A 25,748-nucleotide genomic window follows, 5' to 3' on the forward strand; every position below is an offset into this window, starting at 1 on the left:
CTCTAACAATACCATACACACAGTTTCTCAATGCCTCTTTTGTCTCACTCTTTCGCTTGTGCTATTCTCTTCATCATGCCGCAGTCCAGCTTCTCGAAACCCGTTGGTAAAAAGCTGTGTATTAGCAACATCACAATGCCTACAGTGTGTGAAAAACGACACCACTGAGTCTGCTTGTGTCTTTCAAGCAGACTCAGTGGCTTTAAGTGAGAACTAGGTGATATTTGGAACTGGACAGAAGAGAGCCTGGGTAAATCAAATTGTAAAATGGTAAATGACCTGTACCTATACAGTGCTTTATCAAATCCAGAGAAAGCTTCACTCAACATTCAGATATTCACACACTGATGGTGGCAAGCTACTGGGACAGTCTGACAGAGGTGAGGCTGCCTTACACCAGTGCCACCAGCAGGCAAGTCAGGTGAAATATCTTGCTCAAGGACATGACGACAGAGGCAGAGCAACCCACAAACTCCTACCATCGCCCCAAAGGGAAAAATAATCCCAGGACAAAAAGCATATTTCATAGGGCTGAAACTGACTATTATTTTGGTAATCTATTATTCTAACAATTAATTAGATAAAACATTTGCATAATTGCAGATTATTCATTTAACTACTTAAGATTTTTTACACAATTAGACAGAAATAAGCAAAAAAACACCATTTTATTGCTTGAAATGCAATAATAGAATTCCTAGAGTGTTCATTTTGAGCAAAGGATGAATCTGCAAAAAATCTACAGACCTATTAGAATTGATACCCGGACAGTGAAAAGGTGTTTAATAGGAAGTTGCAGTTTTTTTCTAAAACTGACACTTGAAGAATTTTGGGTTCACATATTTATAGAAAAGCAAAGAATGGTTTTGTGTTGAATGGAAAAGGTTTTTTTTTTTTTTTTTTTTTGTAGTTTTGGCTGAATTGGCCATTTTTAGAGTATGTGTACTCCAGTTAGTGATTAATCGATTACTAAATCACTTGTTGGTTATTTCAACAATCACTTAACACAATTCATTTGCTTAATTATTTCAGACCAAAAATGTTAAAGTAGAAACAAGCCTCATAAGTTTTGATGATATCCAAAAGGTCAAAGAGGCCATCCAGCCAAACAAAACCCACTCATCTGTAGTAGGTCAAACCCAAAGAGACATCCGGTACCTGAACGCTGCCTACTGCAGAGTAGGCTGCATAGGAGAACTGATGCTTCAGCAGGTCAGTGGGCCCCCGCTGGTCACACGGGGCCCCATGGGGAAGAAAACACTGGTGGCTGGATCTGTCGGTGATGGTGTTTGGAGTGGAGCCAGGCAAGCTGAGCAGAACCGTGTGATTGTACAGGTGGACATCAGTCAGGCCAAGTCCAACCCACTGCCTGTACAGGTACCTGGCCCTGGACTCCTCACTGTCGCCTGCCAGGCTGGAGAAAGACCTGGAACACAATATATAGATCAGGAAAGCTGAACAGTTTTGCTTTTTTTTTGTTTGTTTGTTTGTTTTGTTTTTTTAGCTTGATTAATTCTTGAGCTCAGGTGCAAATTCAAGCAATATTTAGTAAAATGACTATATAGCATTGGAAAATGTATTTTGTTCATTAACCATATACAGTAAGTGAAATAACTACCAAGCACATCAACTTCTAATGTTTCTTTTAAGATAAAGTTCCCACCATCATTCAGAGTTCAAGTAACACACACACACGCACGCCCAGACACACACCCACACCCACACCCGCACACACACACACAAATAAATTCAAAGTAATCTCCAACTTATGTTTTATGAAGTAGAAATACCACAGGAAAACATGAATAAGATTGTATTGAAAACGGATTGAAAGCCAAGGGAATAAACTAAGATTTGTCAATATTTAGAAAGGATTCCTGCTGCTGCTATGTGTAAATCATGACCAGTTGGTTTAATATTAACTGAATGCTTTGGAAATGTGTTCTCTTTGTAACCAAAGTAACTGCAGAGTGGTGTGATTTTTAAAGTAAAAATATCTTTACAGTAAAGTTGTGCTGTTGTAAATAATGTGAAAAGCGATGGCCGAAGCTGCTTTCTGAACTTCCAATTGAACCAGTACGCTCTATGGAGCCAGGATCAGAGAGACCGACGTCTCACCATCAACCAGCGACAGAAAAACATTTTCTGAAATCAACTGAAGAATACAAAGACAATGAGGACTCAGACAGCTTCTTAGAACTGAACGTGTTAGGCACAGTTTTACCAATATTTTCGTACATTACTAATTGTAAAAAGTTCACAAGAAAATAGCAAAAAATGTTTTTGTCATAATAACATTACCTGTAAATGTTCCCTTTTACTATGCTACTTAGTCAAAGTAGGAACAAAAATTAAAACCTGCCTGTAAGACTGATGGGCACAATCTAATTCAGAATCTGTGTTGATAAGTGCAGAACATAAACTAATTGGTCTTCAATATTGCGGATAACAGTTCTATTCATCCCCAGTTTGTTTTGCCAGGGGACTAAACTGAATGAACTTCTCATCTTTCTTTGCTTCTCAAACACACTGAAAATCCTCACAGGATTCTCTGGAGTCCCCATCATTCTCATTTTCCTAATTGCACAAAAGAAATGTCAATAAAGATTGATCCGAGTCTTATTTGATTCTCCTGGTTTGTTTGGTTCTTGATGTTTACCCTTCTTATTGTTTTGACTCGCAGAGAGCTGGACTCGAAAGTTCACCAATAAAAACGTGTACAGACTTGGCTGGCTGGCCTTTCAGCCACAAAAACCCAGCACTCCACCAGCGGTTATTTTTGAAGTAAAATAAACCTGAGGAAAACTGCAAGTCAAGAAAACTATAAGTATGAAAACAAAAGGAACAAGTACAACTGTTCAACTTAAGCTTAAGGCAGGGTATCTTTATTCATAATTGAAATTCAAAACCCTTTGTTCAGCACATCAGCTCCAGACATTGTAGTCGTGTTTGTGTTACCGGCGTCGGACCCAGGGGAAAGCTGGACACTCCACAGTGGCACACAGCTACAGTGACTAACAAACAGGGGAGGTGTTTGTTTTCCATAAAATACTTATTACAGCAAACTAGGTCTGCACTGTCCTTGTCAAATACATTTATTAGAAAACCTAGTGCTGGTAATGTCAAAACACCCGAGCAACATTTAGAATGACTTCTAAACACTTCAGTGAATCTATGTACCAACTTCTGACACCCCCACGTATTCCACTTCCTATTTAACACCAATTGCTGGTAACATCAGAGTACATCTAAAAAACCCTTCCTTTAGGTTGCCTATCTGTTATTGTCAGTGAGTGTACTTAGAGGGGAAATTGGAGCTTTCCAGTCTTGACATCCATTCAGACACAAACTACAAGATGTCATGTTCCCCGCAAGCCTCTATGGGAGGCCATTATCCCTCCTTCTAGTAAAAGTGACTCACCCTAGGTGTGTATGAACCGGTGAGGAGCGCTTTTCGATCTGCAAAGCAGATGTGTAAATGATGTGGATGATCAGTTTAAACAGGGATTGTGAGTTTAATGTGTGGGTAAGAGAGAGACGTGTACGATATCTCTATCAGATTCAGGAGCAGACGGCTCAAACGCACCGTTGGGCATTGTGTTGTTAGAAGGCTGCGACTCAAAGCTCTCCAGCAGCCACGGTGAGCCGGGCTGTGTGCAAATGTTTCCATTCATGTGTGCAACTGTGTTTCCCAAGACGTATGTGAGACCTTCAACCATAAGCCAAGTGGTTGGAAAGACTCCCTGTGGTTTGGGACACATACCCAACACTGCTGACACTTCAAGACTCAAAGGACTCTGCATGTGCACCAGTGTGTTTGTGTCCGTCAGAGTGGCTCCTTCTGTAAGTAATCATCTTTGACTCTCTTTGATTAAAATGCATGCTGATGTTTTCTGTGGCTCCCACACTCTACCATTCCCTATTGAGTCCATACAACAAATATGTCAACATTTTTAAACAAATACATTTTTGATCAATAACATACACATATAATAAGAGACAGAACTTAAATTAATATGCTGTAAAACAAAAAAGAAAAACATAAGACAGGGCCTTTTTTCACTGACCCCACTAAATCTTCCATGCTCAGCTGTGATCACCAATATTCTTTCGTATTGCTAAATGTCAATAATTAGAGAAAAAAAAATATTTAGGATATTTCATTCTCAAATCTATAAATGTACATTTATTTCATGAGTATTTGGTAGAATTGTAATGTTTAAGCTGAATTAGGTGATGAAACATTTAAGGTATCCAAAGTACTACTTCTTTGGTGTCTTCAAGCCACCCATGTGCTTCATGCTGTGTAGAAGAGCTCAGGTTTGGAAAATTCCACAACTGAACTGCACATGTAATGACCGTAATTATGGCCAAAGACTTCAATTGTAGTTTGATCAGTCTGCAGGAAATCTCTGAGGTAAATTAAGTCATTTACCGCTGAGTCCATTTTCAAACTGTAATCTGGGTTTTTATGTTGCTTTGGGAATAATGGCTTCTTCTCCGCTTAGTGGTCTTTCAGTCCATGTCGGTACTAATTACACTGTGGATAATTATGCTATCTTACCAATTTTCTGACAATATATTCCCTTGGTGTTTTACTTTGGTTCTGTGGCTGAGGCACACAATTTCTCCAAAAATGCTGGTTTCCAGGACATAGAGATAACATGCTGGCCATAGATGTCAATTCTGTTTCTATTTGCATATAGTTTGAACAGATGACAGCGGTACCTTCAGGCACCTGGAAATTACCCAATGAGAAACCAGCCTTCTGGGAGTCCACTATTCTTTTCTTCATGTCTTTGCCATTTCTTATGACTTTTCCAATGAAGGCATTCAAGAAATCAGTATGCTTTAGGTGTTGCCTCAATATGCATTTAGAGATGTCTAACCATGTCACTGAAACATCAACTCACTAGAAGCTCACAAAAACTAAGATTTTCCAAATGGTGTGAAAGCAATCCATTCATCCATCCATGCATCCGTGATATTTATAAAGGAATGAATAACAGAAAAATGTCATTTTGTAAACTCAGCTTCCATTTCTTTTCTCCTACAAAAGGCTAAGTAACTCAAATCATTGCTGTTCATTTTTGACTGTGTAACTTTACAGACAGCATCCCATACAGTGACTGTAATATGATTTTTTATCTCTCAAAACCTGAGCAGAATTAACTGGTTAGAGCTTTCATGTTAATGCATTCCACCTCCACATAATTGATAAGTCATGGAAGCTGTGTATTAAAATAGATTGTGTAACAAATTCATTTCATCAAGGTAAAATATACACATGCACATGCATAAAGTATTATGTCAGCTCATTTGTATTAACTAGTAAAATGATGCCCAAGTTGTCCCATATGTAGCTAAAATTTCAGGACAAGAGCAAGACTTAGAATCCAGGAAATAACATTGAACTTGTCACACAAGAACTAAAATATTACAATCTTGTGGATTCTGTTAGGTAATATTAGAACCATTAGGGAAAATAGAGGATCTATTTATCAGAATTCATCTTAATCTTCAACAAATTAATTAATTCATTACTAACATTCATTTAAAATGCAACACCTTTATTATAATAAATTCCAAGTACATCTCTTTTTTTTTTTGCCTAGAACTAGCGAAGTTCAGGAACAATGTTGGTAGAATCATTGATAATGGACTTCAAAATAACATAACAGTGACAGGGGCAAAACGCAGATTGCTTCCATTTCCCTTTTGGGGGGTCCCAGGGCTTATAAAAGATATATAATCCACATGCTAATCTGAAAAAATGACATTCAATAGGCAGCCTGATGGCATTTTAATCAGATTCTTGAACTGCCAAGCCCAATTTAATCAGTTGTTTACTTCTGAAAAAGTTACCTTAGCCTCCAATCTTGTCTGCTTGAGGCACAGACTCAACTCTGGCCAAGAGTTGAGTCTTCAAGTTATGAAGTTAATTTTACAGAGAGAAAAGCCTGAAAAACTTGTATGAATATTAATATGTATTCAATTTGCCAGACTGACAAGGCAGCTATCAAATTGTTGGTCTCCTTAAACAACTCTGAAACACGTGAGCAAGTGAACTGAAGCACAACTACTTGATCGTTTGGGGTTTGTGATAAACTTTTAGACTTTAAATTGAATATAGTTGGGTTGTTTTCATTCTCTGAAACCAACTTATAGTTTCCTTCACTGTGTATTTGGAATAATGCCTGTAAATCCACTCTTGTTTCATCTTCAAATTGTTATAAATGTCCTGATAAATTTCTCTAAAAAGACTTTCTTTCAGATCTTCGAGGTCTGCCTCGTAGATTTGAACCATATAAAGTGAGACAGTTCACACCAAGAAGCTACTATCAGCTGACATTCTTTCCTCCAATGTGGTGTATGAAAGTATGTCCATGACAACCCATGCTGGAAATCACTGGATTTGAGGTGAAAATCCAGCCAATCAAATCAGTCAGAAGTGTTACCGCCCACAACTGACAAAGATGCCCAGTAAACAGAGAGCGATTTTCTGGCAAAAGCATACAGACAGGGGGAGGGATAGTGTTGCGCTCTCTCAATCAATATATGCCCTCATTACCCTGTGTAAGGCTATTAATAAACCATAACTCAGGACAAGACAACAAATTCCTAATTTTATCTAAACCACGTAGAGTCACCATTTTAGATTTTGCTGGACCTTTCAGTTCATAAAAGTTAGACACAACCATCGAAGCTTGTCTTTTGTTTGGGGCGGTTTGATCTTCATGACATTTTCTTGTAGCTAATTGAACATGGCTGCTGTGTACATTTATGCATTTATTCGGTTGACGAAACAATACCAAAAGGGAATTGAAAAACTTCAAAATCAGGTTGTTAAGATAATATGTGTTATTTCCATGCTGTGTAACCTATCTTCTGCCTGAAACGAGATGCTCCGTTTATTTTGAAGTGGTAATATGGAGGCATTTGAAGTCTGCTTAGCATCTTCACTCGATGCATGGAATGAACTGCCTCTGATGTCGCCCTCATAAGGCAAACTTATTGAAAAACGGTTTGTTTAAACATCAGCAGGCAGCAGTCTCATGAAAGCTTATTTTGTAATGTTTCATATCTAGTGTTTTTTGTCAGCTAAGCTTTAATTAATACTTTGCTCACAGTGTGAATTGATGAAAAGTCTGTTCGCAATAATTAAACAGTTGAAACCGGGATCCCTTAATCTTAAACCTGAATATCTTTAAAATCCAGCATCTTTTGTAATAACACTGATGCAAAAATGTTACTCCACTGTAACATCCAACAGTCTCCTTGTCACCAACAGACATATGATCTCTTAAAAACATCTCCACATGCTTCTATTTTGCTTTTGGCAGCAATATTTTTATTGCATGTTTTAGATTCATTATAATGATAATAGGCAAGAGCTAGGAGCATGGGCGCAGGCAGATAAATCACATTTACCCAATGCATATTGTAGAAATAATTGACTTGGTGAGTGTGCTAATGTGCATTCCCCGGCCAAGCAGACTTAGCATACGAGATGCTGTTGCCTCTGCTGGCAGCTGCGGAGGATAATATATTCCTGTAGGACACAATCATTTTAATAGCTCATCCATTTGTTCAAGAGACAATTGATTTTCTCTGTTTCAATGCACGTTAGTCACATTTGATTTCTCTCATCCCATTTGCATTTGTCAAATTTTCAGTGTGTGTATCATGAGCTCAGGCTTCATGAAAGGAAATCCTTATTCAGGTGCCCTGCTTGGTGTTTAGATGGAATCCAAGTGAAGACTGAGACCACCAATACAGAAGATTTGAGACATCATTGGCATGTCACTGCAGACAAATCAGAGGGTAGAAATTCAGAAAGAACACCAGAGTTCATCAACTAACATCCCAAAAGAAAACTTGGTGCAATGCTGCTCATATCCTTCTATGATATTGTGTATCTTGTATTTCTATTGTGCTTAAAGGTTTAAATAACACATATGATAACATAGAACACACAATGTGATCCAGTTTAAGTAGGAGTTGCATGAGCGTTTTAACTGAGGAATTACTAACAGAGTTCAAACTAGATGTTTGCATGCTGTAAACATGATTGCATGTTTACAGCAATCATGTTACTGTAAACATGATTGCTGTTTAAATTATATATAAATTATATATCTATATAAATTGTATACAGTAAATTGTATAATTTACTGTCATTAAATTATACAAACCTTTCCAGATTTAGGTCAGACAGGATCACCAACATTATTTTAAAATTTTCTAATTTTAAAATATGAAAACATTCTTAGAAGATATTAATAGAAAAGCTAATCCTTTGGCGCAAATGAGTTTTCTAAGCAGACAATAATCCAAAGAATAGCAGAAAGTTAGCCACAAAGTTGCATAAGGACAACAAAGTGAATCACAAAGAGACCAGTACAAAATGTGGAGGCAGAGCTGAGCAGATGTGCAAACAAAGCAGTCTACAAATCTGACTCCATTAGATAAGTTCTGTCAGGGCAGAATTGGTCAAGATTCCAACAAGCTATTGTGCAAAGATGGAGGAAGGATACCTGACCCATTTCACCAAAATCATAAAGCTTAAGATCTAAACCTACCAAACATAAAGGGAAGATATACATCTATGTGTCATAGTGGAGGGGGCTCTATCATGAGCTGGGAGCTTTTTCCTGTAATGGAGCTTCTGGTAGTCCACTAATGCAGAGATGATGTAGCAAGCATCCTTGTCTGTGTGCCGATCATAGAGTTTTTCAACAAGACTCCCTATGCGTGGACAGGTTCCCTCAGCGTCACATGTTGAGGCATCGGGTGCCCCTTTCTCATCATTAATTGACATTCAGTGTTCTCTCATTGAATGCGATAGCACTCCGCAAGCATCGGAAACAAAGAGAATGAGCCTATTTTTTTTTTAAAGGCATAAAAAGTACCATTTCTACTTCTACTTCTTCAAGTACAAAAACGTCCTTTGTTTTGAACTATTCTACATCCTTCATTGAACGTAACTCCAATCATATCATTTGGGGATAGATGACGTCCAGCACACGTTATGTTGTTCTGGCAACATTTTTTTATCAGAAATGCTGAACTGAACTCCCAATCTTGAAATTAAAGGACATTAAGGCAGTAGAAATGGATCCTAAGAATAGCAATCTCTATTCTTCCTTACACTTAATCATCAACCATGGCAGCTAATCACCTGGAGTGTTTTTCTCTGCTCTACCTGTGTGTGAGCGTGTGTGTGGTCAGTCTTGAACAACAAGAATACATTGTAGAAAGACTTGCTTTGCATACAAGAGTATTTATAAGGCATATCTGGATGTAAAATATCTTCCCTTTTCTTTTCTACACCAGCTTTGCTAACTAGTAATGATCACACTCAAACCATAGACCAGCGGGCTTCAACTCCAGTCCTCTGCAACTTTTAGATGCATTTTTGCTTCAACACAAATTAATCAAATAATCAGGTTAATTAGCAAGACTCTGGGGAGCCTGACTACATACTGGGGAGGTAACTCAGCCATTTGATCTGGGTGTGTTGAACCAGGAACACATCTAAAAATTGCAAGACGCCGGCCCTCGAGAGCTGGAGTTTCAAACTCATGCCAGGGGCTTTGCACTTGACCTATGAAGTCCCTGGATAACATAGAGATTAATCTTTGAAATCATGGTGACAAGAGATCTTGAACATACAATTTAAGCCTAACGACAAACATGACCCTGGCTAGCAAAATCAAATATGTTGGGTCTGCTTAATTAATATAGTTTACCTCACACTTTGACCTTTATGAAAAGCATTAGCATAAAGTTATAAGATTCATTAAACGGAGAGCTGGCTGCAAGTAAAATCAGCCTAATGAAGTCAGATCTGATCTCACAGTCAGATCTCACAATTTGAAATAAGAACAGAAAGAAAGAAAGAAATATTTCTGTGATGAAACACAAATATGAGCTTGATGAATTCCAGGTTTCAATTAAAACGCTGAAAAAGAAAGAGATGCAGAGGAGTATTAATATGTCTTATACAAATCATTTTCCCCAGAACTAAATCAGATGCTGCTGCTGCTCTGAACAGGAACTGTAAATATTTTTATCTTTTAATGTGTGAGCTACAAATATGTTAGATTGACTGCTGAATTAATATCAAAGTTTTGTCCTTACTGATTGATGTGTTTTATTTCAGTGTAGGAAGGAGAAATATGGTACATTCATCTGAAAATAGAAATATGCTGCTCACATGGTGCGACTTCTTTGGCTTTTTCTGATATCACATTTTCACAAATATATTAATCATGTAGCAATACTACTAAATTAAATAATAATACTTCTCCTGATTTTAGTCTTTGTGAGTTGAGGCAGGGTTATTATGGTTTTTCCAGGCACATAGTGCCATTTCATACCCCAATCAAGTAACTACATTACCCTCAGTTGTTATGAAAATGCTGCATATAGCAAATATGACTTTAAAGAAATATGATTGCATCATGCATGTATATGGTGCCTGGAGATTCTTCCCTTTCCCCCCTAAGCATGTCATCAGAACAATGCTTCTCCATGATGCCATTTACTACCATTCTTAGGAGCTTTGCAGTTTGTATGATGGGCTCAGTAGACATGCGGTTCAACCAGATGTTGTTAATAGATACTGCAGCTAGTCAGGGGGAACTCCTTAGGGGAGTTGTGGGGGGTGAGGAGGTTCTCTGAGGAGCAGAAACTCAACTGAGGACTGGAGCTTCAAAGATAAGTTTCGTTTAAATAGGTGGCCCATTATAAGAGCAGCTGTTCAGACACCCCGATTGGCTCGAGAGTTATTTTTACTATTATTACAATTTTCAATGTTCCAATATGGTTAATACAATAAATTTGTTCAAGAAATTGTTCACATTTCTTGAACAATCAAGAAATTTCAGTTCTCAATCAAAACCAATCCTTCTGATTTAACAAAAGTTGTACTTTTTCGCAACTTTTATTACTCAGTGGTATCCATTAGTATTAAAAAAGTTCTGGGATAGTCTTTGTGTTGTTCCACATTGTCTAAAGTCACTCATTTCTTAAGGCTGACTGGAGGCAAACTAGAAAAAGATCCCACTATGTTCTCACCTGACCCAATTATAAGTTTAGTATGTAGCAAGTTTAACACTGAAAAAGCTCTACAAACAGCAACACTGATCATACTACTTCATACATATCTATATAGATACATATGAAGTAGTACTTCTTTCCAATAAATGGAAACAGCTGGAAATATTTTATGTCATACTTTAACAGAATATAGTTAAAACTGAATCATCAGGGGTCAGAGGTCGATTAGTCACGCTTCCATGTATTGCTATGGTTTAGGCATCGTTTTTCATCCAATTTAACCAGTATAATAATCCATCTTCAAAACATAATTTTAAAACCAACATGATTTCACCACATCTATGGACACACAGAAGGAAACACTTTGCTCTGCAGGATAAACGTTTGGTGGTGTTTCTTGCAGGTCACTGGATGAATCCATGATGAATAAAAAAGTGAAGTTCAGGTGATCTTGAAATTCTTCTGTCAAAATAATCCTGTTAAGGCTCAGTTTTTCTGCAGCTGAACGCACTCTGAAAAGCCTTCACAGCTGACTGTCACCTCTAGCGTGAAATAGGGAGGATTAAGAGGAATGTGATCCAGCAGCAGAGTTAAACTGATACAAGCCTCCAATTTAAAGTGGTGTTAAAGCATTAAGCAATTGGTTCTCTCTCTGTGTTTGTTTGTATGCTCTCTGTTTAGCTTCAATGCGTCTCTGTTAATGTTTATTTGTATAATGTGAAAGTAATTATTTTCAGCTCCAAACAACTTAATTTTCCAGTTAAACTTTGCTTTGTAGAAAGAGCAGCTATGTTATGTGCTCTTCTGTGAGTAGTTACATTGTTATGACGCTTTGCTGATTTTTACATATATAGTTATTAAAAATTCATAATTTTAAAACAATTTTGTTTTCAGAAATTGGCTGTACACACTAATATATACTGTATGTAATTTGTAGAATGAAGACAGAGCTTTATAGAAGTACTCAAACTTTCTCATTCAATTACGTTACAACCACAAACTTCTACTTTAAGATTTTGCCTCACATCATCGCAGAATAATGAAAAAGAGAAGTAAAAAATATGACAGATTTGCACATGCACACATCTTTTGCATAAATAGTCTTTTTCTGTTTGTTTTTCTTGGCAAACACAATCCATCTTAAGCCAGATGAGATGCAGAGTATTTGTGCACAGCAATCTTAAAATCCAATTAAGAAATTTTTGTATGTTGACTAGACCATTCTCTGTCTGAATTCTTCCATTATCCGGCACTCAATGGAAATTCATTCTTGAAACCTATTTTATGGGTTTTCTCCAGCACGGATCACAAACTTTAATGTATTTTATTGAGATTTAATATGATAGTTTATGTTTGCTGCATTCTCACAGCAAGAAAATGCAACCCAAATCTGATATTTTTGCCCATATGCGCCCATATCTGACGTTTTCACAGCAGTCTGAACTGTCCATTTTGGATCTTTACACAATCTCCCACAAATCAGATTTGTACCACTTCCATATGCTGTTCTAAATAGGATGTTTACCCAATATCTTTCAAAGCATCTCTTGTCTGAACTGTCGTGTTGAATTTAATCTGACTTTTACATCATTGGTGTGAGACATGGGTCATAATTCAGGATCAGAAGCGAGAGTAGCTCATAACTCAAGTGGATGATAGTGTGGTTGTCTCTCCAGTAGGACCTTAAACCTACTACAAAAACTTAAATGCAACAAATACTTTTTATCTTTCTTAACATACATTACATTTACAGCAGGACCTGAAAAGGTAGCACCTCCACCAACAAACTAGAGTTTGATTAAAGCAGAGTAAGTAGGGCAGGTCTGAATGCACCCTGTGGCATGCCACGCGTCCATAGTACAAGTCTCCAAAGTCAGTACTCAAGAGCTGAAATTAGATATGTTTCCAATGTTTTCAACACCAGGTCCCTGTAGAGCTTCAGGACACACTGTCCAGCTCTTGCTGGCTAGAATTGAACATCCATGTTCTATGGACTTCATGTTTCTCACTGCTGAGTGGTACTCTGTTCTGACATCCTGAAAGATGTCCTGGTGACCAATTGATCCCTGGCCACACAAGAAGTAATTCAATATTTCTGTTTTATGTATTATTTGAGTCTATGTGAGCTTTTATTTTGAAAATCCTTTAACCGGATTCTCTCGGTTACGTCTTCCGCACCAACATTGAGCCCACAAGCAGCAAAATGAGTCAGAAACAGATCAGATTCTTTGGAAAGTTTCTTTGCGAAGGGAAAAGGCCCAGAGAAGAGACAGGAGGATGGATTTATCCCGGTAGGTGATTCCCACAGTCCAAGCTCTGCATGACATGCGGCGTCCGGGTTTGCTAAAGAGGGAATAAAGCCTTCAAACTGCTTTGCCACATAGAAACCAAGCACCCTGTTCAAAAGTAACACTTTGGGTGTCATTATCTCTCATCACTCCCAGATGGGACCGTCTCATTGCAGAGGAACAAGTTCAGGGCTCCCATTAGTCAATATCCTGAGTTAAAATTTTCAAGAAAGTAAAATGTTCATTTTTCTGGCACATTTGTATCTTTTTTGAAGGGATATGTAAACGTTACCATAGCGACCAGAGTCAGAGAGTCTTAGGGCAGTGGTTGAGATGAGATGAGAGTAGAGCTTGTGAGTTTTATGTCTGGTTCACACGGCATGATTTAAGGATTGTCGGCCGATTTTTCAAACTTCTGTGACCACAAAGCCGATAAAAGTCCAACAGGTTCGGTCGGTTCGTGAGTCCAGGAGCAACACATCACAGAACCGATTCCACTCACGAACATCCCGGTTCCAAAAGAAAATCTAGTAAAACTCCCAACATACCAGATGTTAATAATCAAACACGGATGATGATGTAGAAGCAGTAGTGATAGTTTATGGACTCATTTTAAGCGATAAAAGACGTAACAAAAAGAAAAGATGCTTGTTTAAAGACGGTGGGAGCAGCCACTCTATTTGCTGCACTATGATTTGGAGGTGAGTTATGTTTTTTGTAGTTAACATTTTTAACTGAATAAACATAACCACATATATTAAACATATATAAAAATGACCTTTACATATAGTAATAAACATTTCCACATATAATTTTTGATGTCCACCTCAGTTGCCATGTCAACTTTTTTGGATTTCCTCCATTCTTATGTCACCACGCTTCTTGATTGGCTACCTGTCACGTTCAACAGGCTGCGTTCTCGCTCCCATTCAGGGAAAACCCCACAGGCTGCGATGATCAGGCCAAGACAATGTTGAATATGCCCGATTTTGGATCGACCATTTTCTACACACCACCAAGTAACACACCACACACTGCAGGACGTTGTAAGATTGTTGAATAGGGAAAATTGGGGCAAAAACCATAAATAAATAAACAGAAAAAAAAGGCTTTAGTGCGTACACCAACATTCAGAAGAATTATCTGACGGTTCCTTCCCCTGTCCGCTCTGGCCCCCCTGGCCGCAGTAAAATTGCCAAGTCTTGACTGGTCCACAGTAATAAAAAGGTTGGGGAACACTGCTTTAATGAACTTTGAGGCAAAGTTTGATGTTATAGTTCAGGAGTGTGAAGGCCAGTGGGAATCATATGTCAGATTAGATCCAGGATGTTAGGCTCTGTGTCTGACTGATTATGGCTGTAAGTCATGTGGTGTATGACCTGAGCTGCAGCATAGTGAGTTACATTCACTGTCACAGGTCTGCATATCACCTCCATAGGTGCTAAGAAAGACTAAATTTATAGAGGCCAAAGCCTTAAAACTAAGTTTCACAGTAAATGTAACAAATATAGGATGTCAAAACTCATATGTTCATAGAATCCAGCTGAGCTATGTCAGACTTGTGGCTTTAATTTATTATCACAACTGAAATCATTTAATTTCCTAAGATGACAAATCATCCCAGTGAGTGTCTAATGAGCTGTAAAAGAGACATCATAAATCTTAGTACTCTGATGCATGTCCATTTCTGTTTAAGTGCCTAATTGATGTGTTTTTTTAAAATGTTTTTCTCTTACCAGAAAGAGTTGAGAAGACATAGATTTAGGCTGTGTTAAGGAAGATTCTAACACCAAATTCCATCTACATCCCCAAGGAAAAGAGAACATGAAACTATAAATAAGTTGTGGTGACGAAACAAGTTTCGGCAGCAAGTTAAAGGATGAAGTGCGAAATTAGAACAATACCTGACTTACTGCTTTATACAGATGAATGCAGACAGAGTCTGAAGAATAAATGAGCATAATTTTTATTTGGGAGGAAGTATCTTTTGAAAACAAAAACTGGAGAAACACCAAAGCTGGGAAGGCTATTATCACAGAGCTGGAGTCGGATCTGCTGGGGGAACATGGACAGAAATTGTCACCTAAAGTGAACTGAAAGCATCAATCCCTCAGGGAAACTCAGATGGAGGGTTTTAGGTTGCAAAGGAGATCTGCTCAAAATTAAGACAGAATATATTTATTATCCCTAAAATGCAAGAGATGCAATATGCAAGTGTTAAGTTTATTCTATAATTAAATTTTTCAAATCAAAGTTGAGCATGATCTTTCAATAATTCAATGAGTTTGGATCGTCAACTTTTGAACTGTTTTTAATGCTGCCTTCATGGAGAACAGTAAGTCTTTATATGGGATTGCACAGACAAAAAGAAAACACCAACTGAAAACCTAAATTGTGTTAAACCATAAATCTTGCTTGTTCATAACTAAGCTCCATAAAATATTGTTAAAATGACATGTTTGTTTTATGATAAAACTTTTTTTTTTTCAGTTTAACAGAATTTTGACCATTCTGTTCTTAATTTATCATAAACAATTATCTTCATTTACACTGTTCTGAGTGTGTTTCCCTCTTTATCACCAAAGTCAATTTTACCTACCCTATATGAGACATCAATCCAATTAATAGTTTGTACTATGTCTACAATATGGTATATTTACAAATAAAGTGAAAAAAAAAATAGTTGCACCTACGTTGTGTGTGAAGCACTCTATATTTCATAGGCAACACGTTTGTAGTGAGGTCTGACATCAGTTCACATTCTGGTTCTATGTCCAGATTGGACAAAAAGATTCCCAATTGTTTGATTGACTTAGAGTAAAGATGGGTTGGGGTTGCCAAGTCATTCTACAGATGCTTCCCAACTATAACAGACAGACTTTTCTCGACCAGGAATCATGACTAAAAGCTAGTGATTCCCAGCATTAAAGTCACTAGGAGTCAGAGATGAGCAACTTTCCTGGAAAACACTGCGGCATGCAATGGGAATTAGGAGTTATACATTATGACAGAATCATAATTGGGTACCAAATTATAGTATTTTATAGTAAAGAAGTCAACCCATGGCACAGAAAGCAAAACAAGGTTGGTGGTGTGTGAAATTTGGACGCTGTGCTGCTGCAGTCAAAGTTCAGTTTGGTTGAACTGTTATGCTGCGTTCACACCAAACACATTTTCAGCATCAGGCGCATCTGGTTTACATTAAAAATCTATGTGGACGTGCGCTGAGAGTGCATCGTGGTGCATTTTGCAGGTCTAGCGCTGCACACTTGAAGCACTTTACGCACATCACGCCCAGACGCAGAGCGTCAACCAATCAGAGACTGCGCTATGTGACGCAGTGGTGCATTTTCCGGCATAATCTAAAAAAAAAAAAATAATAATAATAATTAAATATGGAGGATAAACTAAATGTTGTTTGCTCTCATTCTATAATCTACGACCAATCAAGTTATGACTACAGAGACAGATACACAAAGGACCTTGTTTGGGAGAGGCTCAGGAAGGAAGTTGGAATCTCGAGTAAGTTATAATTTTTACTATTTGAAAATATTTTACCACATTTGAGCTATCCAAATCCATCCAGCAAAACCTTTGAGTCATGTCAAATAAACATTAAAAACATTAGATAAACATATTTATTTAGACAAAATATGCTCGGGACTGTGGAAGAGTTTGAGGTACATGTAAGCCAAGGAGTCTCCTCTCGATGTCCGCTTAGAGAAATTTTGCTGTGTCTGATGTGCATCAAGAGCAAAGTGTCAACCGTCTGACTTCAAAGTGCACACACATCAAACTTGAAGCGCTGGATGTTTCAGAAGCATGAAATGTGTTTAGTGTAATGCAGCACAGTGGATATCTGTGGAATACTTTCACCACAGCCAATAGAAACGTGGCATTTGACGAAGACATTAGAAGAACATAATTTACCCAAGATTTTGTTTTCTTCCCTGTTCCTGTATTTTCTGTATCAGCAGCAGGCCTTGAGCTAGCTATTGCTTTTAGCATGTTGCAGATCTTTCAGTGACAAAAAGAGCTAATGTTGGAAATATAGCAGTACTTAAGACCCAAAGCTACTTGTTTATCACAAAGGACAGGAGAATATAATTTGCTATGTCCTCATTATGAATTCTAAAACGTAATAATCACTAGTCAGCAGGGATGCTCTGATCAGGTTATTTGCTGCTGATTCCGATGCCGATCACCCATGACATCAATCTTTGCTAATTGCCTGGATTAACTGTTAATTTTTCGCTTTAGGCATAAATTAAAAAAAATATCTGGCAATAAATTTACCTAATTTAGACATAAACATACAAAATACATATAGGCACAATGAAGCAGCTAATCAGTCAAAAGGACTGAAAAACATGCAATCAGTAAAACATTATTCAACAGTAATGTTCTCAGTTCCGTAAATTGTTAATCAAATAAATCTGCTTTTTTCAAAAAATTTCAAGTAATAAAGGAAACATTAATTCAAAGTCAAATGCAGGTTGCATTAAAATAAACAATGCTAAATTACTGAATCATAACTACCTGACAGCATGGAAAACTGAGTAATGTTCTGATTGCTTGGTTCTGACTGAGCTGAGTAATTCTGCAGAGCACAGGGCTGAGGCAGAGTACATTTATTATTTTCACTGATTGGCAATCTCTGTTTTAGGTTAGGACAGTGAAAGTTTTAATGCATATCTTAAATTGTTTTTCTTTTTTAAGTTGCATGCCATAGCTTTAAGCAGACGTTAGCTGTGAGAGTTCACAATCTGGTGGAGGTTGAGAAGCTCTACGTCTGTGAAATATTTCTAGTGGTAGTAATATTGGTAGTGCATAGCGGTGGTCCAAAAGCAAGAGCAGAACCAACGTCTTCCATTGCCAGCTCAAAGACTTGAATCATTTTTTGGGTTGTTTGTTTAGGTTTCTGATCGTGATGCTAATCAGGGTAAATGTTAGTAGTTATGTGCTCCTTTACGTGCTGTCTGGCCACTCCACATGTCTTGTGCTCCTGTATTGAGCCTCATTGTAGCCAAACTCTGTCAAGTGCTTGTTTTTAATGCCATATTGGATTTGTTGCGTTGATGTATTTTGACGTGCTTCACTCCCGAGGTAATTTTCTGCCGCAACACGCAAACATCCCCATTCACTCTCAGAGCATTATAGTTCCACATGGCAGAATTTGTTGCCGTGCGCTTTCACAGTGTGAAGGACAGAGAAGATCAGCTGGACATGCAGGCTGCAAAGTGAGATACAGGTGATCGGTTTTAATGATCGGTGACAACAGACTGTGATTAGCGATCACTAATCTTACACTTTTTCACAGAAATCACCCCATTGATCGGCACACCTCTACTAGCCAGTGTATGTCAGTGGTGCAAAAGGTCAGGGATAGTCAATAGTTTCAACCAGGTTAATAATAAGAGTTGATTTGTCTAGACGTTAAACACTTGTCATTTAAAGTATGTTTTGAAGATCCCATTTTCTTTGAAACCTACATAGTTTTTTGAGTTCTGCAGCTTTTTTTCTCTTTCAACTTACTCTGTTCATCATTTAATTCAATAAAGGGCCATCATTGCCCTACACTTCAAAAAACTCATAAAATGATATCCTGTAACTTGTCTGTTTTTAGTTTAAAAACTATGAAGGTTAGGAATAATTTCTATGAGTATTTCTCTGAGTGATGCTGTTTTCTTTTACAGTATTATAACATGGCTATGTAAACTGATCATACATGTGAGAATTAGTGACAGGTAATCAATAAGGCCACTGTCATGGAAGCCTTCCCAGTGTGTCCTTGTCAAATTCAGTTTTTGCTTGGATGGGTGCGTTACCGCCTCAGAATCCAGCCTAAGTGGGTAAGCTAATAGCTTGATCTTTGCTTCATCTCCCAATTTCAGATAGGCTGCTTAAGAACAACATTAGCGATCTTGGACAGACCCTTTTTCACGCAGTGTTGCAGGTCTGGGTAAACAAAAATCAATCTCTTTTCCTCTCTCACTTTCCTTTGCTCCATTAACCAAGTCATGCGACATCTCTATCGGTGTTAATTAGCAGAGCCTGGTGTGCTGGTATTGATTATTAACTCTTCAAAAATTCCTCAAGGACTGCTCTGAATGTTGAATACAGCAACACCTCCAACACCTTGGCTGAATCCACCAATTCCTTTTTAATCAGACTCTTGTTTGTTTTTTTATGCTTCTACTCTAGTTTGTTTTCTTCGATGTACAAAGAAAATGTTCAATTGCCAGGTGAAGATAGGCAGTCAATCAAATGCACAGAGGGTAAAACAAATTGTTCCTTATCCTATTGTTTGGCAACACAGAAAATGAAAGTAATTTTAACTGAATTTTAAAATGATTTACTTTGTCAACAACAAAACTATGCAGTTGTTTGGTCAGGAAGGAAATGTAAGGAAATAGTTTGTTTCAGAATCATGTTTATTTGGCTGAGTTCACACCAGCCCTGATTAGTCAGCTTTGGTAATTATTAGAAGGGGAGCAGGGGGAGGGGGTGTCAAAGGACAGATGGGTTAGCATACCGTTGAGTCCTGGGGGTGGACAGACGGACAGCATATTTCAAGAATGGGGAGGGGTTCTGACTGTAAGCTAACCCCTGCCTGCCCCCCCCCAGATATTCTATTTTATTTATATTTATAAGTAATGTCTCTATCAGTAATTCTGTGTCTACTTGAGGATTCCTCTGGTCATTATCTTTCATTAGAGCCTCATTAATGACTGTATGTTGTAGCACTGCGGAGTTACAGTCATTTACAATTTGTATATCAGGTTCTGTCCAAGTGTGCCATTTGTAGATGCCAAACAGAGACTCCGAATGACACACTTGGACAACACCTGTACATCCTCAAAAATAAACATGTCCAAAATGACATTGTTTTTTTTGTGCTATTTTGATCAGTCTTGAAATCCACAAGCAGGACACTTTATTCTACTGATTTATTGTATTTCCCACTCCATACATTCAACACTCAATGTGCATTTACAAGAAATAAAAATGAAAAATCTGGGTGAAGCAGAATCTTTCTAATTTTTTTGCGTTACAAACATAATAGCTACAAACTACTTACAGTTAAAGTACTTTTGACTGCAAACATATAAAATTTAGTTTGTCATCTTCATAAAGAGACAGAACTTTTGCATGTACTCCAAATTGTCCAAGAATAGCAGCTGATTTAATTTGTGTAAACCTTTTCAGCCATTTTTGGTGATTTAGCGGCTCTGATTCCCCAACACAACTCTGTAGGCAAGAATTAAACTGATGTGGAGGCAGGATTTGCATACCTGTGTACTCTGCGCAACTCAGGTAATCATACAAGTCAACGTTTTTTTGTTTTGTTTTTTGTTTTAATAGCCTGTGCCATAATGTATTTGCAATATGTAGACATATATGTAGGTCTGTCAAGAACTTTTAAATGAACTGAATTGCAATGATTAAGATATGGATTTTTTTCAGCAACTGCCCCTAATAAAGAGATCTTAAGTAAACTTTGTTTTCAGCCTAACCCTCTGGAGTGTAGCCAGAGGATTACAGTAACTACAATTTGATATTGTTAAGATAAAAGCAATGAATTAACATGCATATCAGTATTGCCTTTTCCCTTAACTGTTTTCAGAGTTTGTGACTGTAACATGATAGCTTGGTTCATGTGGGCATATTTTTGCTTTATAAAATAAATTAGGTGAATCAATGAGCCATCCTGACATCCGTTTGAATCAGGTGTGCTGCCTCACTGGAACATCTAATTCATTCAAAGCAGCAGTTCTGAACAACCAAGACCTGGAAGATAATCTGATTCAGATGCGCCAGTAAATTCCAGCTCAAGCAGAAACTCAAACCTTCATTTGCAAATATTGTCAGCATTAGTTATGTTCCTACCAATGAGTATTGGTTAAAGCACTGGGCAACATTCTACCATCTCTTATGAGCATGTTGAAATGAGCTGTGTGGGTAATTAGATGCTCACTTTGCAAGTCAAAAAATTGCAAACACACTGACAGAGTAAAATGAAATGTATGGGATATTTACACCAGTCTTTCAGTAATTAAGTCCAGCTTTTAATGTTTCCATAACAACAGTGCACATGTTTCATTGTGAGGCTAGACTTCTACATGTGAAATACCCTCAGCAACAGAAGGTTGCTGAGGGTATTTCACTGAAAATTACACACAGTCATGAGTTTTTCATCATCTATTTGCTGTTAATAAAAGGTTTGCAAACAATAAAATGAAATACATTTAAAAATAAAATTTCACATAAAAGTTTGTTTGTTTTATGTCAAATTTATTTGTACAGCACAATTCAGCCACAGTGTAACTGGAGGTGCTTTATATGACAAAAACATAAGGCAGTGAATAAGAAAAATGAAACAAAAAAAACTTCATGGTGCAGTGGTTTCCAGGCTTTTAACTAAAATGATGCATTTTATTTATTTTTTGAAATTATGTTCTTGTTTTCATGTTTGTGTCATTGTGATGTAATTTGTTATTTGAATGCCTCTGATAGGTGCTGTACAAATAAATTTTACCTAGTAGCTGAAGCTGAGTGCTGCCTCCTGATTTGGGTCCTAAAATAATTATACTGTTTTTTTCTTGTTTGTTTGTTTTCTAATTAGCTAAAGAAAGTTATGGCACATCTGCTTGGTGCTTAAATGGGTTCATTGTCACCTGGCAATACTGTCGTAGAGCTGTGTGTGATTTATCCTACTTTGGGGGAAATAAATATAAGTATTAAGACAAATGTGTAAACCTGGACGGATTTATTTCACACAACACACTGATTTATCAAATCATTGTTTTTGGAAGAGAAAAAGAGTTTTCTCAAATCAAGAGTTAAATAATTAAATCTTGTTACTGATGGCAGCGTTCAGAACTGCCACTTGGCATAACAAAATCCTCCAATAAAATATTTAGAGGTTTGTGGTTATGACATGGTATGAAAACATTCAAGGATGGTGATTACTTTTACACCATATTGCAAGTCAAAACTGGTTCTAAACAAGCGCTGGGACTATTGGTATGCAATTAAACACTTAAGGATTCAAGGTCAACATGAATCTAAAGGTTATACAAATCAAACTGAATGGGTCAGTGTCCAATCCTGGACATGAAGAAAAAGAACATCTTTGAAGCTACTGCAGCAAAGGTAGATTCAAGAAAACAGTAAACAAAATTTCAACAAATTTTTCAACCATAAAAATTTTTTTCATGGTCTAAAATCTTACAAAATACAAAACATCTTAGCTGTAAACTGCCCTCAGATCAGATGCCTTTAATTGCCATTGACAGAAAATAACTGCTCTTGCCGTCTCCATGCTATAAATATGCCCATGCCCATGTTTGCTGCTACATCAGTTCATTCACAGACTTCCTCATACTGACACAAGCAGATGCTGACAGATGCACATGATGAAGTAAGAAGCATATCATTTAGAAAATGAATGAATGAAAATGGTTTCTGTTTGATTCTAACCTCAAGAAGCTTGTTTGCACTGCACCAAATGTTCACACCCCCATGGAACTTCAAATCCTTCACCATGAATGTTCACCTGCCTTTGTTTGAAGTCAACGAATCACCCGGGGGTCAAAAGGAACACTGCATTATGATGAAATCTTGACACATATGCAGAAACGCACTGACATGCAAATGCTCTATGAAAGAGTTCTAGCTGTGGGCAATGTAAAAGTGATAACAGTGCAGCTCTTTAATCTTTATAAGTTAGGTTGTTTTTCTTTTGTGTCTTGCTGTTGTACTTCAGGGCTTCTACATGAGATGTTAGTGTCTTCTCACATGCAGTTCACCTGCTAAATATCACTGTCTTTAATGAAGTAAAACACTTTACAAGTGAAATTATGCAAATTTCACTTTGTGCATGTGTCTGTCCTTCCATCTGGGTATCTCCTGTGTCTAGAAACAGTCCAAGAGTAAAAAAAAGAGAAGAAAAACTCAGCCGTCTTTTGGGAGTATGTAGATGGTCCGCTAGTGTCAGCAAAACGACTTGTTTCAAAAACTGGTAAGTTTGGTGCATTACGATTTTTTTGGCCATCAACCCCAAACCAAGACCAGCCATTTGCCTGGCAAACCAAGTGAAGCTCCACCGACTTCAGGACAAGTCAACACTATGTTTGGTCTGCTGGTTTTACCACTGCACAATGGCTGCTGGAAAATGAAAATGTTTCACTGTCAACTTCAATGTCAGTAGTACAGAACATGTGTACATTCATTTTCCCTAAGTCACATAAAACAGAGCTGCGTGGCTTCATTTTATTTTTGCTTTTAATGTCCCTGCAATGTTGTCAAACAAAGTTTAGAAAAGATTCCTTTGAAAATTACCAACACTACATGGCAGGATTTACCAAATACTTGGACTGAAGGAAGGTTTTCTGTGGTTCAGCCAATAGATGAATCTGCAAATTGGCGGGGATCCAAAGTATACATTCATAAACATCTACAGACAAACTCAAGACAAAGGCTTATTAACCAATAGCCTACTATTATGGTGTGATATTATTGGTGACTGTAGCGTCTTTTCAAAAACTTTTTGCTACATTTTATCCTCTAGGTAGGCTACAGATTTAACAGCAGAAGCGATAGAGGGGGCTCTGGATGGTCAATGCTTTGAAGCTCCAGTGGAATGGCTGTTCTTCAGGTCAGAGTCTTTTTGTGACTAGCAGAGACTCATTGCCTCAGGATGGCTGTATGTTTACTGTCAGGTTGTCAAGGCAATGAACCCTCAGCCGCAACTATCAATCAGTGCCTCTTCATAGCCATCTCAGAAACAACTAGGCATGTACCTGGAAAACAAACCTACACAACAGTCATAGCCACTGTTCAGCAAACAGAACGTCTTTCTTTTTATGTAAATGTCTCAAACTCTCAAAATAGTTTTCTTTCTATACGCAAATATCTAAATGTCTGAAAAGCAAACATTCTTCTAACTAGAAATGTAGAATGACAACCTTCATGAAAATATAAAGAAAATGTAAAGTGAAATTGTTCCCTATGTGTTCTCTTTGTTGTGTGTCCAACAAGAATCAAATTGTCACAGCTTTCTTCTGTGTAAAAAAATCAAAGTTTGGAATGAAAAAGGATCGGGGCGGGTTGCCAGGTGGACAAGTCAATGTTTTGACAGTTTACCCGCAGCACAGTGCCATCATGGCAGCAGGCTGTCATTCCCATATATCCTCCTGAGGCTCATTTACGTCTGTGTCTCTCCCGTGTTTCCTTCCCTTGTTTGTGATATTCTCCCTTTTTCTGCATCCACGTCTCATCTTTTTTTCTGGTGCTTACACATCCCACAGGTTCCTCTCTTCTCACTCGCTTTTCCCTCTTTCGCCTTCATGTTTTTATGAAACCGGAGTTAGAAAGAGAGCAGGCTCCTGCTATGCTGTTTGTCTCCCTCCACATCGAGACCCCCTCCTGTGCTTTTGAGTTCCTAAAGAGGCAGAGTTGTCTAACATACCTTAACATAGTTTATCAGAAGAAGTTCTCTTTTTGTGTGCAATCCGAAATAACATCATAAGCTAAATTCAGACCACAGTGGCAGCTCAATGAGTCACCAATTAGAGAGCACATACAAATAATCCGTCCTTTGATTCAGTTTTAGTTTATTTTGGGTAAGATTTTCCATATGTGCAAAGTAATAATCTACTTGAAAAAAACAACTCATGCATAAAGGACATATTAAATAACTCTTCCTGCATAGTGCACTGCTAAGTCATATTGCTACTGTGCAATAGGATTTTTAGATATGAACAAAAAGGACTTTAAAACACATCCCTTCAGTTACAAAACAATAAAATCCTAGTGATACAGATGCAGCCCAGTAAATTAGGATCTCATCGAACAGTTCACTTTTCCAAGCAATTCAGTTAAAATTAAAACTTGTTTATCATATAGACTCATTACAAACACAGTGATATACCTCCGGTATTTATTTCAGCTAACTTTGATGATTATTGTTTGATGATGAAAGCAGTTGAATGGGTAAAATGGGCCACAGCTCAGAACAGTTTCAACTGATCATATAGTCACAAAATGAGCAACATTTTCAATTCATAAACCATTTTGGCTGCTAAATTGTTCAATAAGTGAACATATGAGCTCAACAACAAATATATTGTTGTTTATCTGTTCTTCAGGTTTTTCAAACATCATATTGGATCAAAGTTCTTTTCTATCCATTCATCTTTACAGAGTTTCAGGAACTTCTGATCATTCATGGAGCTTCTATAGAAATGTGGACAGTAGACGCTGACATCAGTGCTGCTGTTACATGTTTAGCACTGAGATGCTATTTTAGGCTTGAATAGCTTCGCAGATAGGCTAACTCCCAGTAGCACAACTTGAACAGAACAGTAGTCTTTTCCAGCGTCCGATCAGATT

The 25,748-nt window shown here is 37.5% G+C and overlaps 1 protein-coding gene across 7 annotated transcripts in view; it reads right to left on the reverse strand.

The window, feature by feature from the left end:
• Positions 1–25,748, reverse strand: part of LOC122837974 (inactive N-acetylated-alpha-linked acidic dipeptidase-like protein 2) — a 321,561-nt gene that overhangs the window by 169,686 nt on the left and 126,127 nt on the right. For all 7 annotated transcript variants that reach the window (XM_044128206.1, XM_044128210.1, XM_044128205.1 and 4 more), the window contains one exon: positions 1,159–1,426. In XM_044128206.1, the coding sequence (XP_043984141.1) occupies positions 1,159–1,426 (268 nt within the window). The remainder of the gene's footprint in view (positions 1–1,158; positions 1,427–25,748) is intronic.

The sequence above is a fragment of the Gambusia affinis genome, linkage group LG10 (genome assembly GCF_019740435.1).
Source record: "Gambusia affinis linkage group LG10, SWU_Gaff_1.0, whole genome shotgun sequence".
NCBI classification, from domain to species: domain Eukaryota; kingdom Metazoa; phylum Chordata; class Actinopteri; order Cyprinodontiformes; family Poeciliidae; genus Gambusia; species Gambusia affinis.